This window comes from Chionomys nivalis, chromosome 19 (assembly GCF_950005125.1).
Source record: "Chionomys nivalis chromosome 19, mChiNiv1.1, whole genome shotgun sequence".
Lineage (NCBI taxonomy): Eukaryota > Metazoa > Chordata > Mammalia > Rodentia > Cricetidae > Chionomys > Chionomys nivalis.
In genome coordinates, this window is record NC_080104.1 from 3,616,709 (window position 1) to 3,632,438 (window position 15,730).

At 41.2% G+C, this 15,730-nt stretch overlaps 1 protein-coding gene across 2 annotated transcripts in view; it reads right to left on the minus strand.

Moving 5' to 3' along the window:
- Positions 1–3,947: 3,947 nt before the first annotated feature.
- Positions 3,948–15,730, minus strand: part of Kat2b (lysine acetyltransferase 2B) — a 121,127-nt gene continuing 109,344 nt past the window's right edge. Inside the window, exons 12-18 of one of the 2 annotated variants that reach the window (XM_057794843.1) lie at positions 15,184–15,294; positions 14,498–14,641; positions 11,528–11,642; positions 9,711–9,747; positions 9,451–9,514; positions 9,274–9,358; positions 3,948–6,127 (exon numbers count right to left, since the gene is read on the minus strand). In XM_057794843.1, coding sequence (XP_057650826.1) covers positions 5,934–6,127; positions 9,274–9,358; positions 9,451–9,514; positions 9,711–9,747; positions 11,528–11,642; positions 14,498–14,641; positions 15,184–15,294 — 750 coding nt within the window. In that variant the 3' untranslated portion in view covers positions 3,948–5,933. The remainder of the gene's footprint in view (positions 6,128–9,273; positions 9,359–9,450; positions 9,515–9,710; positions 9,748–11,527; positions 11,643–14,497; positions 14,642–15,183; positions 15,295–15,730) is intronic. The other variant, XR_009058770.1, reaches the window with a different exon arrangement.

A 15,730-nucleotide genomic window follows, 5' to 3' on the forward strand; every position in this document is an offset into this window, starting at 1 on the left:
TGGAGTCCTGGCCTCCAGTGCTGCTTTCCCCTGCTAGTGACCTTTTCTTGACCTTCTGAAAGCTGTGTCCAGCTCTGCTTCCTGAGCAGGTGTTGCCTTGTCCTTGATTGCGGGTCAGGGGATGAGGTTTTCACCTGTTGGCCTACCTGATTGTGTTGGGTATAAAAGCCTCCATGGTGCTATTCAATAAAGGGCTTCTTTTATCAGTGACTAGAGGTGTGTGTGTGTGTGTGTGTGTGTTTAATCCTGACGTCCTTCGCTCGGGTTTTGGTTTCAGGCCATGCAGGCGCGTCACTACATTATCTCAAAAAGGCAAAAACCATTTTTCTACTTTCTTCTGTAGACACCTAAATGTTTATTGCAAAGATCTTTGTGTTGTGTCAGCCTTAACCCTTACTCTATGCGGTCACTGTTATCTTTCCAATTTTAGTACAAGCACCGGTCACTGTTACCTTAAAACTGCTATTAGACTTTTAGTCTTTGTCATGTTTTTGTATTCCATGTAGTATGTGTTTATAGGCTGTTAAGGGTTTTGTGTCAACATTTTTATCTGATAGGCACTGTATATATATATTGTATATACTGATTTATAATTGACTTAAGTGTTTGAGACTTACCATGTTGGTAGATATAGATTATTTCTGTTTACAATATCTTAGAAATAAACCAGACTTAGCGCCTCTTTGAGAAATAGTTATCACTTGTTATTTTAAAAATTGCAACTGCAATTAATATTCTTTACCTCTCCAGGGCCTTCTGTAAAGGCCAGGCTCCTCAGCATAGTGTTTCATGATGTTCAGCCAGGTTTTCTGACATATCTGCTTACACCCCAGCCTCACATTAATCTCTTACCTCTGAATGCCCTTCTCCAATAATGTCCTAAAAGCTGACATTCAACTGTTCTACTTCATTACCTTTGTAAAAGGTGTTAAGAGGATCAAGTCTAGCTGGGTGTGCTGGTGCTCAAGGAAACAGAGGCAAAGGGATCTCTGAGTTTGAGGCCAGCCTGGTCTGCAGAGCAAGTTCCAGGACAGTCAGTGCTACACAGACAAACCGTGTCTTTGAAACCCATTCCCCAAAAAGAGAGAGATTGTTAAAGAGAAATAAAAAAGTAGCAATCCTACAAGGGGGCATGTGTTTATTATTAATAGATGGAAGGAACTAAAATGTATATTCCAGCTTTATGTTTCTAGACAAGATGGAGAGCTGCAGCTTGAAGGAGGATTCATTCGGTGTGCCACAACCACATGACAGCATTCACTGGCTCTTGGCATTAAATCCTGTTCAGTAATGGTCAATTAATAAATAAAAAGTATCTGCCAGAGATGTAGAATGGTAGAGTATGTGTGGGACCTGGGCTTCAAAACCCAACACCACAGCAAAAGGGTAAAACTAACATGGAGATAAGCTGTGTAATTTATAAAAATAATAAAGCCGAGACCTGGAGGTCTGTGAGATGACTTGGTAACAGCGCTTGCCACAAAGACTGATTAGTTTACATCTGATCCACAGAAGCCACATGGTAGGAGGAGAAGGCCAACTCTACAAGATGTCTTCTGCCGCATATAAAATAAATATTGTTTTTTTTTTTTTTAATTTCACAAGGAGCCACAGGCTTGGTGGTTCAGTTCATGTCTTAATCCCAGTATGCAGAAGCATGAGCCAGAGAGTACAAATTTCATGGTCTCATCAAATAGGGCAGGACTCATTTTTGGACTAGAAAGGACCAATGAGGGACTTTTCATCTGCCTCCTTCAGAGCAGTGGTACTGAGCTGGATCCAGCTGTCAAAGTTATCACAGCATAACAGGGGGAGGTGCTTGCTACCAAACCCGATGACAAGATTTGGAGCCTCTAGAACAGTGGTTCTCAACCTTCCTAATGTGGTGACCCCCCCCCCCAAACAAAAACTATTTCTATTGCTACTCTATAACTGTAATTTTGCTATGGTTATGAATCATAATGTAAATATCTGTGCTTTCCGATGGTCCTTGGGGGTTGAGAACCACTGCAAAAAGCAGCTTCCATTTAATGCCTGTACAGGAACATCAGGAGTGTGAATACAAGATAGGCACCAAGAGAAAGGGGTGTGTGACAGAACAGAGAGTTGTCAAATTACAGCACAGACTGCTTCTTAACAATGAAGGTTGGCCTGATTCATTCTGTAAGATCTGGCAGAAAGTGGGTCCCTGTTCAAACATACAGTTCACCCTGATGAACCATAAGTTTATTAGGCCTACTTACTGAGCATGGGAAAGGAGTTAAGGGAAAAGAGTGTAATTGCCTGGAAGATCTGCACTCCCAAACACGGAGATTAAAGGCCTGTGTGCACCACCACACCTGGTTAAATTTAGCTATTTCCAGTTATTAGCTGAATAATCACAACAGTGAGGTGGGGGGATGCAAGGTCCAGTACTTGCTGCCACATATGACAACCAGAGTTCACAACCCAGATCTTAGACTCATGTGCACATACAAAACAAATAACCTTTAGGGAAATGATTCAGATGGTAAAGAATTTGACATGCAAATGATTAGGGGCTGAGTGTGGATTCCCTTGTGCTGGAAACAGGATGCAGCTGGGTACCTGGAGTTGGTTCATTGGTTAACCAATTTAGCCTAATTGGTAAGCCTAGGTTTAGGGAGATACCTTGCCTCAAAACATAAGGCAGAGCGTTATTGAAGAAGACAGCCATCGCCCTCTGGCCTACACACAGACACACACACTGAATAAATGTACAAAAGTGGAGATTTCTTTACACTATATAGGATGGAGAAGTTAGCTCATGGAGAAGGTAGCTCGTGTGGGGAAGGACATTCAGCATCTGTCTCCCCCATGTACCTCATCCATCCCTTACTTGGGAGAGACTCAACTAAGCATACTTGTAGGCTGGACATGAGTTGGCATGACCATCTGCCCCCTCTCCCTCACTGGCACTGGCGGAGGTGAACCCAGGGTTTTGAGCCCAATACGTGGTGCACACCTCTCTCCTACCTGTGCTGCCAGGCCTGTCTTTCACACCATTGCTTTTGATACTACAAAGAGCTTAAAGGCCAAAGCCCTGCTCCTGGCTCAGGAAGTCATCCAACATCACAACTACTACTGGGTCCTCACACCCAGATAGGCTATAATTCCTAGAGTTTTGAGGATGGGAGATGTTTTGAAATCACATGCACTTTGCTCTTTCCTCGTTACTCTGGCAGATATAAAGTTAAATGTTACAAACTATAATTTCTAACAACACTCTGAATGAATTTTTCTTCAGTGGTGGTGTTTTAGTGAGTGACACAAAAGGCTGGAATTTCTCCCGACATTCCAGCAGACTGGAATGTTTTTAACTTTGTTTGTAGTTATATGTATGTGTGTATGGATATTTGCATGTGAGTATGTGGAGAACAGAATGTGTATATGTGTGTGTATGTGTATATATCCATATAACTGCAAGAGTATGGGTGCCTGTGGAGAACAAGATGTGTATATGTGTGTGCGTGTGCACATGCCTGTGTGAATATCCATATATTTGCATGTGAGTATGGGTGCTTGTGGAGAACAGGACGTGTGTGTGTGTGTGTGTGTGTGTGTGTGTGTGCATGTGTTTATATCCATCTATTTGCACGTGACTATGGGTGCCTTTGGAGAACAGAAGATGGCATCAGATCTTGAGCTTGAATTACAGGCAGTTAATTATGAGCCATTAGATGTTGCTGCTGGGAATCAACCTGATGTCCTCTGGGAAAATGGGAGGTGCTCTTAACCCTGAGCCTTCTCTCCAGTTCCAGATATAGGGTTTATTTTGCTTATAAAACTTCCTACGACTGCAGCAATTCCATACATGTTCACAAAAGCTTACGAGCTCAGGACTTAGGGTACAGTCCATTCTCGTACCAGCTGACACATTGCCCTGTTTAGCCTCAGACTCTTAGTGGAACAAAACAGAACACCACACAGAATTTTTTAAAATATAATTTAAAATTATTTTGTACCAGTACAATATATTAATTTTACAAATGTAAAATTTTTATCAGCTGTTAAAGCATTTGCAAAAACCACACATTCTACTTCAGCTTTATTGCACAATATCTATAAGAAAATATTAATTTTTAAATTAGAAAACATAAAAATGCTTTCAATATAGAAGAGACCATCTGATTTTAAAGACTATACTCTCTAAGAATGTCTACACAGGAAACAAACTTTCACAGGATACCAAGCTGGACAGATGCTTCAGCAAAATCTGGTTTTAAAAACAGTCTGAGATACTTAATGCAATCTGTATTATCATTCTTCATTAAAAGTCTAGACACCACTTAGAGTGTTTCTTGCAATTCAAAAGCTGAGGCATCTTCAGTGTGGTCTTCGGTGGACACTGAATGTATAGAATACCTCCGTGTCGGAAGCAGCGCTCAGCAGCATTGCCAGGGCGTTTTCCTTCAAGCACACCACCTCTGCAAGCTGTTTTAATGACATTAGTGACCTATTATAATTTATGTTGATAGAAAACATACATTAAATACATTTTTAAAATCTCAGCCTTTACCAAAAAATCAGTTTATAAATTTGCATCATAAAAATTAGTGTCGACACCACTGAGATTAAAATGGTTGTATATTAGTTGGTTTTTCCCAGAGTTGGGGTGGCAGGAGTCCCACTTTTCTATGTAGTGTAATCAGGAAATAAATCCAAGCACTAAGCTTGAGTCCCCAGTCAAACTGGCTAATAAGATTATACCATATTGGATGTTGCTGCTGGGAATCAACCTGATGTCCTCTGGGAAAGTGGGAGGTGCTCTTAACCCTGAGCCTTCTCTCCAGCTCCAGATATAGGGTTTGTTTTATAGTGGATGGATGTTAGTGGGATTTTATCAGGGACCATTGAAACGACTCAGGGGTTAAAATACTGGCATAAACTTTGGTGAGAATTCAGTTCACGTCAGACAAACATAAATCTGGAAGTGCAAATGGGAAATGTTCACATAGACATTGCTAATAAGGTTAATTGTACCAGAAAAATACAAAGAATCCTTACTCATTTGTAGTAAGACGCCCCAGCATTCATAAATATTTAGGCTATATGTCTTAACATTGACAAAACCTCCAATGTTTTCAAGTTAACACCTTTGTGGCCTGGTAAGGGATCTTTTAGAACTTAAAGCCTGCACAAGCAAAGGCAAATATGATATTGATACATATCTGCCAAGAATTAATCCATACTGGTTGTGCACTCAAGCCTGTGACAGGCAGACAGGATGGCCAAAGCCCTGGACACTTACACTCTGCAGCCTGTGATAGGCAAACAGGACAACAAAGCCCTGGGCACTTTCAATGAGTCCCATCCTTAAGAGTCCAGGCAGCTGCTGTTGAGGAAGCTGCATTTTTCAGAACTGCTCTGAGCACCTCTTCCAGATGAGTGTTTTAAAAATATATATTTGTAAAAGGTCTACAATGAGACTTCAAATATTACATAGTTCACCTTGACAGGCATATTGTGGACCCTTAAAGTCCTTCAGAATAAAATAAACTCTCATGTTCCATTAGAAAAAAATGGAGACATTCATGGTCAAAATTTTCTCTAGATCCCCCTAAATATTGATACTGTGTGCAATTTCCTCGCATACAGGTTTTGAGGAAGCCCCTGATCATCTGTTAGCTACTGGATATGCCAGAGAAAATTTACATGATAGTAGGAAATAGTAAAATCTATCCCACAAAATAATTTTTTCTATGACTTCCATTTAAATAAGTCTCTGAAAAGCTAAAGGAGGTTTTGTTTGTTTTTCAAAAGTGCTAATTATTACAAGTCTCTTCAACACATGATATACAATTCTTAAAAACAAATAAAAATAACAAAAAACAAAAACAAACCAAAAAAAAAAAGCCCAAAACCTAAACCACCTGCTTTAGGCACACTGCTGTTGAGTGTCTAAGTAAAAGAAATCACTTATCAATCAACCCGGCTTCTTTAATTTTACTGAAGAAGAACTTCTCCAGGATGCTGGCACATTTGTAGTACTCGCTCTCGGGAGGGTTGTACTCCTTGCAGTTGGTGAACACTCGCTGCAAGTCCGCCATGAATAATTTCTTAGACACATAGTACCTGTTCCTGAGGCGTTCGCTCATGGTCTTTAGATCTGAACAGGAAACAACAACATTAGCAACTCTTGACTCCTCCTACAGGAAGAAATCTATGCTGTTGATTTGCTTACATTTTTCTCATTCCAATGCCATGCTTAAGAGAAATTCTTGGGATTAAGCAAAATAATTGTGTGTGTGTGTGTGTGTGTGTGTGTGTGTGTGTGTGTGTGTGTGTGTGTTTAAAGATTTATCTATTATATACACATACAACAGAAGAGGGCACCATATCCCATTATAAGATGTCTGTGAGCCACCCTGAGGTGCTGGGAACTGAACTTAGGACCTCTAGAAGAGCAGCCAGTGATCTTAACCTCTGAGCCATCTCTCCAGCCCCCACAAACTAATTCTTAAGTCTATTCTTCTAAAAAGGATTTGTATATAACACTGCAGCCACACTAATATTAAAAGGACTGTGAGTTCTTGTCTGCTCCCACCTCTTACTGTGCACCAGGAGACTAAGGGACAGTAAGTAGAGGATCCATGGATGCTGAGTGGGGCAGGTAGAACACTGGCACAGAATCTCTGATTGCTAAAAATTATTAGGCTGAACTCGTTTTAGTAAATTCATAGTTGTATTGGTGTAAAGAAAGAAACTAGCATCTGGTTTACAAATACGTCAGCGACCTGCACATAAAATACTAAAAGTAAAATAAATGAATTTTGATCAAGGTTCCATCAATGATCAAACTTTAACTTTTGACTTTTAAACTTACCAAATAATCTATTTTTATTTTAATTGTATAGATGTTTCATTTCCATGTATGTCAGTGTGCATGTGCACGCCTGGTGCTCTTTGAAGTCAGAACAGAACATAGATTCCCTAGAACTAGAGTGTTGCAAGTGGCCATATGGATGGTTGGAATCAAACCAGGTCCTCTGAAAGAGCAATCAGTGGTCCTAAGTGCTGAACCATTGTTCTAGTCCAAAATGATTTACCCCCCTACACACACACACACACACACACACACACACACACACACACACAAATTAATAACATACATTGTTCTTGCAGAGGACCTGAGTTCAGTTCCCAGTAACTTTCTGGGGCAGTTCTCAATAAGGAAGGAGGAGGAAAGAAGCTGGGCCTCTGGGTGGGAGTGGCTATCAGTCCTTCTTAACTCCTACTGTTTCTGATATGCTGCCAATACAGTGTTTATAATGCTTTAGAAAAATAATCATGTACGGCATGATCAAACCAAAAATAAAGTACACATGTGCTGTGGTACTGATACACCCATGTACACACTGACAAACTGATTAAATTTAGGGATTCTCAATCAATTAATACTTATTCTCTATTCCTGAAGCCTATTTGGTATTTTCTGGATTTGGAAAGAGATCGAATTAGAAACACACAGAAGCTGGTAAGATGGTTCACAGATAACGGCACCTGCAGGGCAAGCCTGACAACTCCACAAAGCTGTCATCCCTCACTTGTGTGCCGCCACACTTGTGCTCACACACACACCATGCACACACACAAATATAGTCAAGAAAAAGTTGGGTTTTTTAAGGAAATATATATAGTGACATTCACAGTATGGGGAAAAAATCATTTACTAGAGTTTTTCCATCTGAAAGAACAGCCATAAAGGAGCTTAATCTATTCTCATCAAGTTACCTTGAAAGATTCTTTATATAAAAATTATGTAGCCAAGCATTGGAAAGCTGAGCCAGGTGGCTCTCTGGTTGAGGCCAGACTGCTCTAGTGAGCTCCAGGTCAGCCAGAGCTACATAGAGAGATCCTGACTTAAAGAAAGGAGAGAGGGAGGGAGGGAGGGAGGGAGGGAGGGAGGGAGGGAGGGAGGGAGGGAGGGAGGAGGGCGGGCGGGCAAAAAACTTTATGTATATGTAATGGCGGTTTGACTAGGAATGGCTTTCAAAGGCTCATATAGTTGAATGCTTACTCACTGGGAGTGGTGCTATTTGAAAAGATTAGAAGTATTAGGAGGTGTGACCTTGTTAGAAGAAATGTATCACTGGGGGTGGGCTTTTAGAACCCACTAAAATGCCAGTCCCAGTGTTTCCCTCTACCTATGGATCATGTAGCTCTTAGCTACTGTTCTAAAACCTGCCTGCATGGCACCATGCTCCCCACTGTGATAATAACACACTAAACCTGAAACTGTAAGCAAACCCCAGTTAAATGCTCTCTTTCATAGGAGTTGCACTGGCCATGTGTCTTTTCACAACAACAAAACAGTAACTAAGACATATGGGTATTCTGCCTGCATGCAATGCTTAAGGAAGTCAGATCCCCTTGCACTGGAGTTATAAACAGTTGTGAACCACCATGTAGGTGCTGGGAATTTAACTCAATCCTCTGCAAGAGCAGCCAGTACTATTAGCTACTGAGTTATCTATCTTGAACAATTCTTAAAAATAAGAACCACTTTTGGCTGACTCAAGTCATAGAAAAAAGACAAAATCTGGTATCTTTTCATCTGTAACCCAGAAGGTAACTGTTAGGACTCTTACGTGAAGGTGTGCTACTTTCGTTTATGTTGCGTTTGTTTAACTCTATGAAACTGTGATACTTGCCCTGTCTAGAACACCTGATGGTCTAACAAAGATCTGAATGGTCAATAGCAAGACAGGAGAAAGGATAGGCAGGGCTGGCAGGCAAAAATATAGAAGGAGAAATCTGGGAGAAAAGAGGTACGGAGAGGTAACCAGAGAAGGAGGACACCAGGGGCCACAGCAATTCATGGAGTAAGAAAAAGATTTACAGAAGTAAGAGAATGGGAAAAGCCTAGAGGCAAAAGGTAGGCAAAATAAGCAAAAGTTGGCAAGCAACAAAGAATGAGCCTCTTTGTGATTTATTTGGGAGCTGGGTGGTGGGTCCCCCCAAAAAGCCAGAACAGTAAAAAAAATCATATTACTACTGCTATTTATTACAGGTGGTTTCATCCAAATAGCCACGCCGCAATCCAGGACTGCCTACAGTAAGGTTCCTACCTGCACTCCACAGCTGTGGGTTGAAAATGCACACAATGCGCCATTTTCCCTCTGTTCCAGCATCACTCTCCCGGGTCTACTCATCACACCCTCATTAGCAGAGAGGAATCAGTCCACCCTAGCCAGCATTTGTCTCTCACATCACCACCCAGTTTTATATCTGAGAAAATTGTAATAGCATTACCCATAGGGAACCTTATAACTTCATAATATCCTGGAGCCTCTGTTCTCTTCACAGGTTCCATGAAAGGCCAAGCGCTTTGATGGCTCTTGAATAAAAGAAATAAAATAAGGTATCTCATATGGAAATGTCCTGTAGGAAAGCCTTTCAAAGAAGAGCATGAATGATGAACACACCCACCTTCACCTGCTGCAGGATGGTCTTGAGGGTGCTGTAAAGCTGCTCTGGGTCTCTGGGCTCTTTACTTGAAATAACAGAGAGTACAGACGGATTAGTGCTCGTGTTCCAGGCCTCATCACCACTCAGCCTCACAGGTCCCAGCCTAGGAACTGAAGCCCACTATCTGCTATATACCAATTACATCACTTGGCCCTTTTCCTAGAAAGTGCTGGAAAGGGGAAAATCACTTCCATTAACATCCTCTAGCCCGGCTTGCTTACCTTTTCTCTTTTCCACTTGGTTTCCAGCCTGTCTCTCCTATATGTCAACAAAATTGAACACTAAATGAGAACTGCTTTGGGTCAAGAGAATAACATACTACTTATTAGAAGCACCATACATGAAAGCCATGTCTCAATAAACGTCTATTTGGAGAAACACACTGAAACTAACGGCATTTATCTTCCTTCTCATACAGCTTAAAGCGTAAAACGCTTTCCCAGACTGGCAGCTCTATTAATATGTTTTGTTCATTTCATGAGTTATTAATTTCTTTTGTAGTGCTGGTGACTGAAGTCAACACCTCACATCATCACGGAGGCAAGTGCTCTGCCCCTGTGCTACAGTCTCCACTGGTTAGTGTCTAAGGCAGGAGCTCCAACTCTTCAAAACAGAGAAAGGGGACGAGAAACTGCAAGTCGGAAATCTTCAATTATCTCACAATGAAGTGCTGCTGTTATTTTATCTCAAAAGAGTGTCTCTTCTCTGTTTTGTGTGGTCGAGCTCCTGCTTGCATTAGATGGTTTATAGGGTCTGGTGTCTGAGGGATCTGGATTTGATTCTTCTGTTCTCTTTTAAAAAGTCATTTACCTTTCCTTTAGTTTACCTGCCTACAAAACACAGCTACAGAAACTAGGTGTAATTAGCCACTGTGACATTAGTTGATCTAAAAAAAAAAGTCCAAATAGCTAAACATTTGACAAAAGAGGAAAAAGTAGTGAATTGGGACCTGGCACCATGAGGCATTCAACAATGGGGCAGCTACTTGGTTATTAACAAAGACAACACACGGAAGTGAGACCCGGGGTTCAGCAGCAAGAGTCCTAGGGCAGGACAGAGGCAGTGAGACAGAATCCTGTCTCTTTCATGGAGAATTTTAGTTTTGTGCCTGTGTGCTGGGGTGGAGGGGTGGTAATTATAAGAACTTAGAGATTCAAACTGAATAAGATTGCCAAATGCTAATTAGTAACTTTCAATCTACAAATCCCAGTCCAGTTCGTTTTTAGCATATTAAAAAGAATTCTTAAGAAAGTTACTGTAGCCGGGCAGTGGTGGCGCACACCTTTAATCCCAGCACTTGGGAGACAGTGGCAGGCGGATCTCTGTGAGTTCGAGACCAGCCTGGTCTACAAGAGCTAGTTCCGGGACAGGCTCCAAAACCACAGAGAAACCCTGTCTTGAAAAAGCAAAAAAAAAAAAAAAAAAAAAAAAAAAAAAAGTTACTGTAAAATAAAATCTTGAAACAACTGAAGTGACTTCTATCACACATGGAGAGGAGGGAAGAAGAGAAGTCAGGCAACAGGTTCATGCAGGTGACAATGAAATGACATCAAGGCAGGTTGTTCTGAACTTCTGCATGCTAATATACAACCGTTTGAAGACCAGTTCCTCCATTTGTAAATATAAAAATCCAAAGTTCCCATGCTGTTTAATTTATACTCCTGTTGCCAAGAATTATGAATAAGTGCTAGGCCTTAATAAATTATGTAATATTAATAACTCTTTTAAAGGTACTCTAGGCTGAGTTAGAAAGAAAAGGACATTAGAAAGTCTTTATTACTGCCCTTCCCATCCCCACACAGTGTCTCTCTCACTCTAGCCTCAGTTGACCTCAAATTCTAGATCCCCCTGCCTTACTGTCTCAGTGCTGGGATTACAGGCAAGCCCCACAGCTAGTTTGCTGCCCACTACACAGACCACACAGACACGGAAAGGGGACAGCTGAAAGCTTTTCAAATGGCTGCATGCTGGAAATCATTTCAAATATATCTTACATGATCGACAGAAGATTTTGCTTTGTAAAAGTATCTATACATACTGATTCCAGGAATGCTTTCTATAGGGATCTGCCGAACTCCAGCTTTGAAACACGAAAGTCCAGGGTAGACTTTTCGAATCTGGGCTTGTTTTCTTTCTATCAGCTTTTTAATGATCTGAAAAGCACGAGGGGAAAGTGTGTTTAGGAAAAGAGGCCATACATGAACCAGGGCAAGTCAGATAAACTAAGGAGACAACGCATGCTCATGAAACAAAAAGAAGAAAGGCTAAATACAAATTAAGAGGCAGAAGCACTCTGGGTCTTACAACATGGCTCAATGGGTAAAAGTACCTACCACCAAGCCCGAAGACCTGAGTTTAATCCTGGGTTTCCACATGATAGAAGGAGAGAGTCAACCCCAGCAAGTTCTTTATGTTATGGAGTGTGTGTGTGTGTGCACCTTACATAGATAAGTGCAAAATTTTGAAATATATCTTTTAAAAGAAGTATCCTTTTATACCACACTCATTAGTGACATTCACACAAACCCTTTACTAAGGAAAGGATCATCAGAGAAAAGGAAAGAGAGGGGCTGCCTCCAGAGGTTAGCAGGGGTCCTCCAGGTCCAGTCTCTCGACGTCTTACATGTGAACTGAGATATTGGAGTCACCCTCCATACCAGCGTACACAAATGCACACACACAGGCGGCCTTTCAGCTCCCTGCCTATCACCTTTTCTCTTGCTCAAGGATACATGGTCCTACCTATTCTTGTGTCTAACATCTTATTTATTGGACAGTGACCCAGCCTTTGTTCATGCCACCCCCAAAACATACAGGTATTTGATGAAGCCATCTCACTTGTGGGGCAGTAGAGATTTTGCTCTCTGCCTTCAGCTCATTCTGATCAAGTGTGCATTCCAGGACTAGAAAAGTTCTCAGTTTACACAGCTGACTCACTGCTTTTATTACTGAAGGAGAGTTTAGCATTTTAGAGTATTTCAGATTTTGGATTATCTCATTAAAGATGCTCAATCATAAGACAACAGAAGTATTGGAGAAGAAAAAAACATTCTAAAATACCTGGGTCAGGAGCATTTATGATAAGAGATAGTTATCCAGTCTCTATAAGAAAATAATTATTTTATTATGGTATGATTGCAGCTGTCTTAAAAATCTAGTTCAAAACACTGAGAATAAGGCTATGAAGGTAAAGACATAGATTGAACATCTTTATCAACACATCTCTCCCTTCCCAATGACTCAGAAAACATCATGGAAGAAGGGGCAGAAAGAATATAAGAGGCAGCAGACAGGGAGGAACGTGTGAAAGGGTGCCTCTGAACACCTATGGCCTGGTGCGTACACACATGACCTCGTGTGAAAGGATGCCTCAAAACCATTGGGCTGCTGCATACACACATGAATTTAGCAGCTGTGGTTGTCTGCACAAGAGTTAAAAATTGCATCATGAAGGGGTAAGAGCTCCAAACGCCCCACCCTTAGATGAAGAGCAAAGGGCAACTGACGACTTCTGAGGGAGGAAGCGTAGCTTTTCTTTGTGGGTGTGGCCATTGATAGGTCGTCAATGCCTCGATGGGTGACCCCAGCTCATGTGTACATGGGCAGCAATAATTTGACTTAGCTTACTAAGTTATAAACCTGGGAGTCAGGTGGAAGATATATTGGGGTGAGGCTGGAAGGAGTGAGTAGAGACTAGATATGACCAAGATACATTGTATATGTGTGTGAAAAAAAAATAGGTTTACCTGCCAAACACTCCCATTTAATGGTATGTGTGAGAAAAGACTGGAGATGGGGTGGGGAGGGGGCGTAAAAGAGAAAAGAGAAAAGGAGGGAGCCGAGAGGGAACAGAAGAGAGGAGAGAGGGAGAAAGCCTTGTCTTTTAAAAAGTGAACTGTTTTTGTTTGTTTCTTTGTTTTTGCCATCTGAAACAGCTCTGCTTCTGGCTTTTCCCTAGTTATTAGAAGCTAACAGATCATCTTCGGTGGGAATCTGCAGACTTCCAAGGAACTCTGCTACCAGGGGATGAAGCCTTGTGACTGGTGGAAAACTACAGAACAAGCAGCTGACATCTGGCAAGCAGCCACCAATGCACTAAAGAACTGCCAAGTCCAGACCTGTTTGTTAGGATCTAGAAAACAGTGCGGGAAGACAGCTGTTCAAAAAGACGTATCAGAGGCATGTGCTGCACTAGGGATCCTTCTACAGCCCTATCGGAACTCCCCATGAGGCAGACATCTTTGAGCATGCAACAAAGATATTTTGATTTTCTAATTTAAAATGCCTTTTGTTCACTTTACAGCAGCACATACCTTACCCAACTTTAAAGAAAATACTCAGTGAGTAACTGCTGCCACTAGGTACAGAATAAATTTTTTGGGTGTTGTTTCTGGGTCACATTTAGTAAGTAAAAGAATTGGAACTAAGGATAGAAAGCAGATGGTTTTAAGGCAGATGTGTTTTTTTAGTAACCTGTCAAGAAAAAACAGCAGATTAAGTAACAAGAGAACTGGAAGGACCTGAAATGTTAAATCACTGTACACTCACATCTGGAGCCTTTTCTGTTATTGTTTATCACTTGTGAGCGTAAAAGATGTCATAGCAATATACATAACAAACTATTATCTGGAAGGAAAATATAAAAATCTGGAAAGACAAGACAGAGCTTGCAGTGTAAATGGGAAAATAACAGACACTAGAAGAAATGTCTCTGAATTACTAATAATTAAATCCAAGTGTGTGGGTCAGACTAATGCTGCAGAAGTTCAAAGGCAGCCTGGAACAGAACCTGAAAGAATGTCACTTGCTTGAGCGATAGGGAACAGGGTAATGTGAGCCAGAAAGCTAATGTATCAGCAATGGTCTTTGAGGACTCTCTGGGGGATGAAAGCAAAGAGCTACGATTGCAAAGGGGCCAGAAGGCAAAAGGACCCAATGAAGTTAAGATGTCATGGTACTATATGCAGGCTGTATTTCACACAACACACACACACACACACACACTCACCTCCTTCTGCTTTTTAATGATGACAGAGAACTCTGTGTATGGGATCTGAGGATTCAACTCACATCCCATCAAAGTGGCACCTTCATAATCCTTGATGTATCCGACATATTTGGTTTTAGGTATTTTGATTTCTTTGGAGAAACCCTACAAGGCAAATCAGTTGAGTTATCAGGATGCTGTGCAACAAAGCTGTTCAACTGGCTGCTAAGTGCTGGCTCTGGGCCAAGAATGAAGATGCGCACTCTTCCCAATATCACTGCATTGCTATGAACAGCAGCCACAGAGAGTGACCCATGACAAACAAAATGATCAAAAACCAAACAGTGCCAACAGGAAACAAATCTAAATTAATTTAAGTATCTGGAGGTGGCAGTGATCACACCACTAATCCCAGCAGGATTGTAAACTCAAGAGTGGGATGACATCCAAGTTCCTAGGACTGGAATCCTCTGTAGATTCAATCCTCTGTTAAACCAATTTTCCTTTAATTTTTAATTTTTAGAAGAGATTCATATTCAGTGAGGGATCCTGTCTCAAAGCAATAAGCCAGAGCACAATAGAGGAAGACACCCAATGTCTTGCGTTGGCTGCCAAGTGTGCACAATAGGTGTGTCCACCCGGGCACACTCATGCCTGAACATGTGCACAGATGTAGGCTGAGGAGTAAGGCTTCACTGGGAACTGACCTGCTTCTTGAAGTAGCCTATGGCGTACTCATCTGCATATGTGAGGAAATTCAGAACATCATGCTTTATGTGGTATTCTTTGAGATGGTTCATCAGGTGTGTTCCATAGCCCTGTGGAATTAAAAATACTCAAGAAAAGAAATTCCTAAAAACATGACAGAAAATTATAGCATTTAGGAGTTCATAGTTTTAAATATTTTATCAACCAGGATCCTTTCTAGAAGGAACTATTATGTTAACAAACCTTTCTTGCATGTCTAAATTTTGAAAAGGAATCACAAGACAGACATTCAAAATCTATGGCTCAAGACAAAAATCATTGCTGGCGAAGACTAATTCCTGGTTCTTTGAAAATAACACACAGAGACTCCAAACTCAGTCCTAAAATCCTTGCTGTTTCTAGATGCTTTTAGAGTTGATGTCAAGGTTGAGTTTAATCTTGACCATATTTGAGAGACTGAGATGAAAGGAAGTGGGTAGCGGAATGGTGCTGACCATCATTACCATATCCGAGGTAAGTAAATGAGCCATGCAGACCTTCACTGGG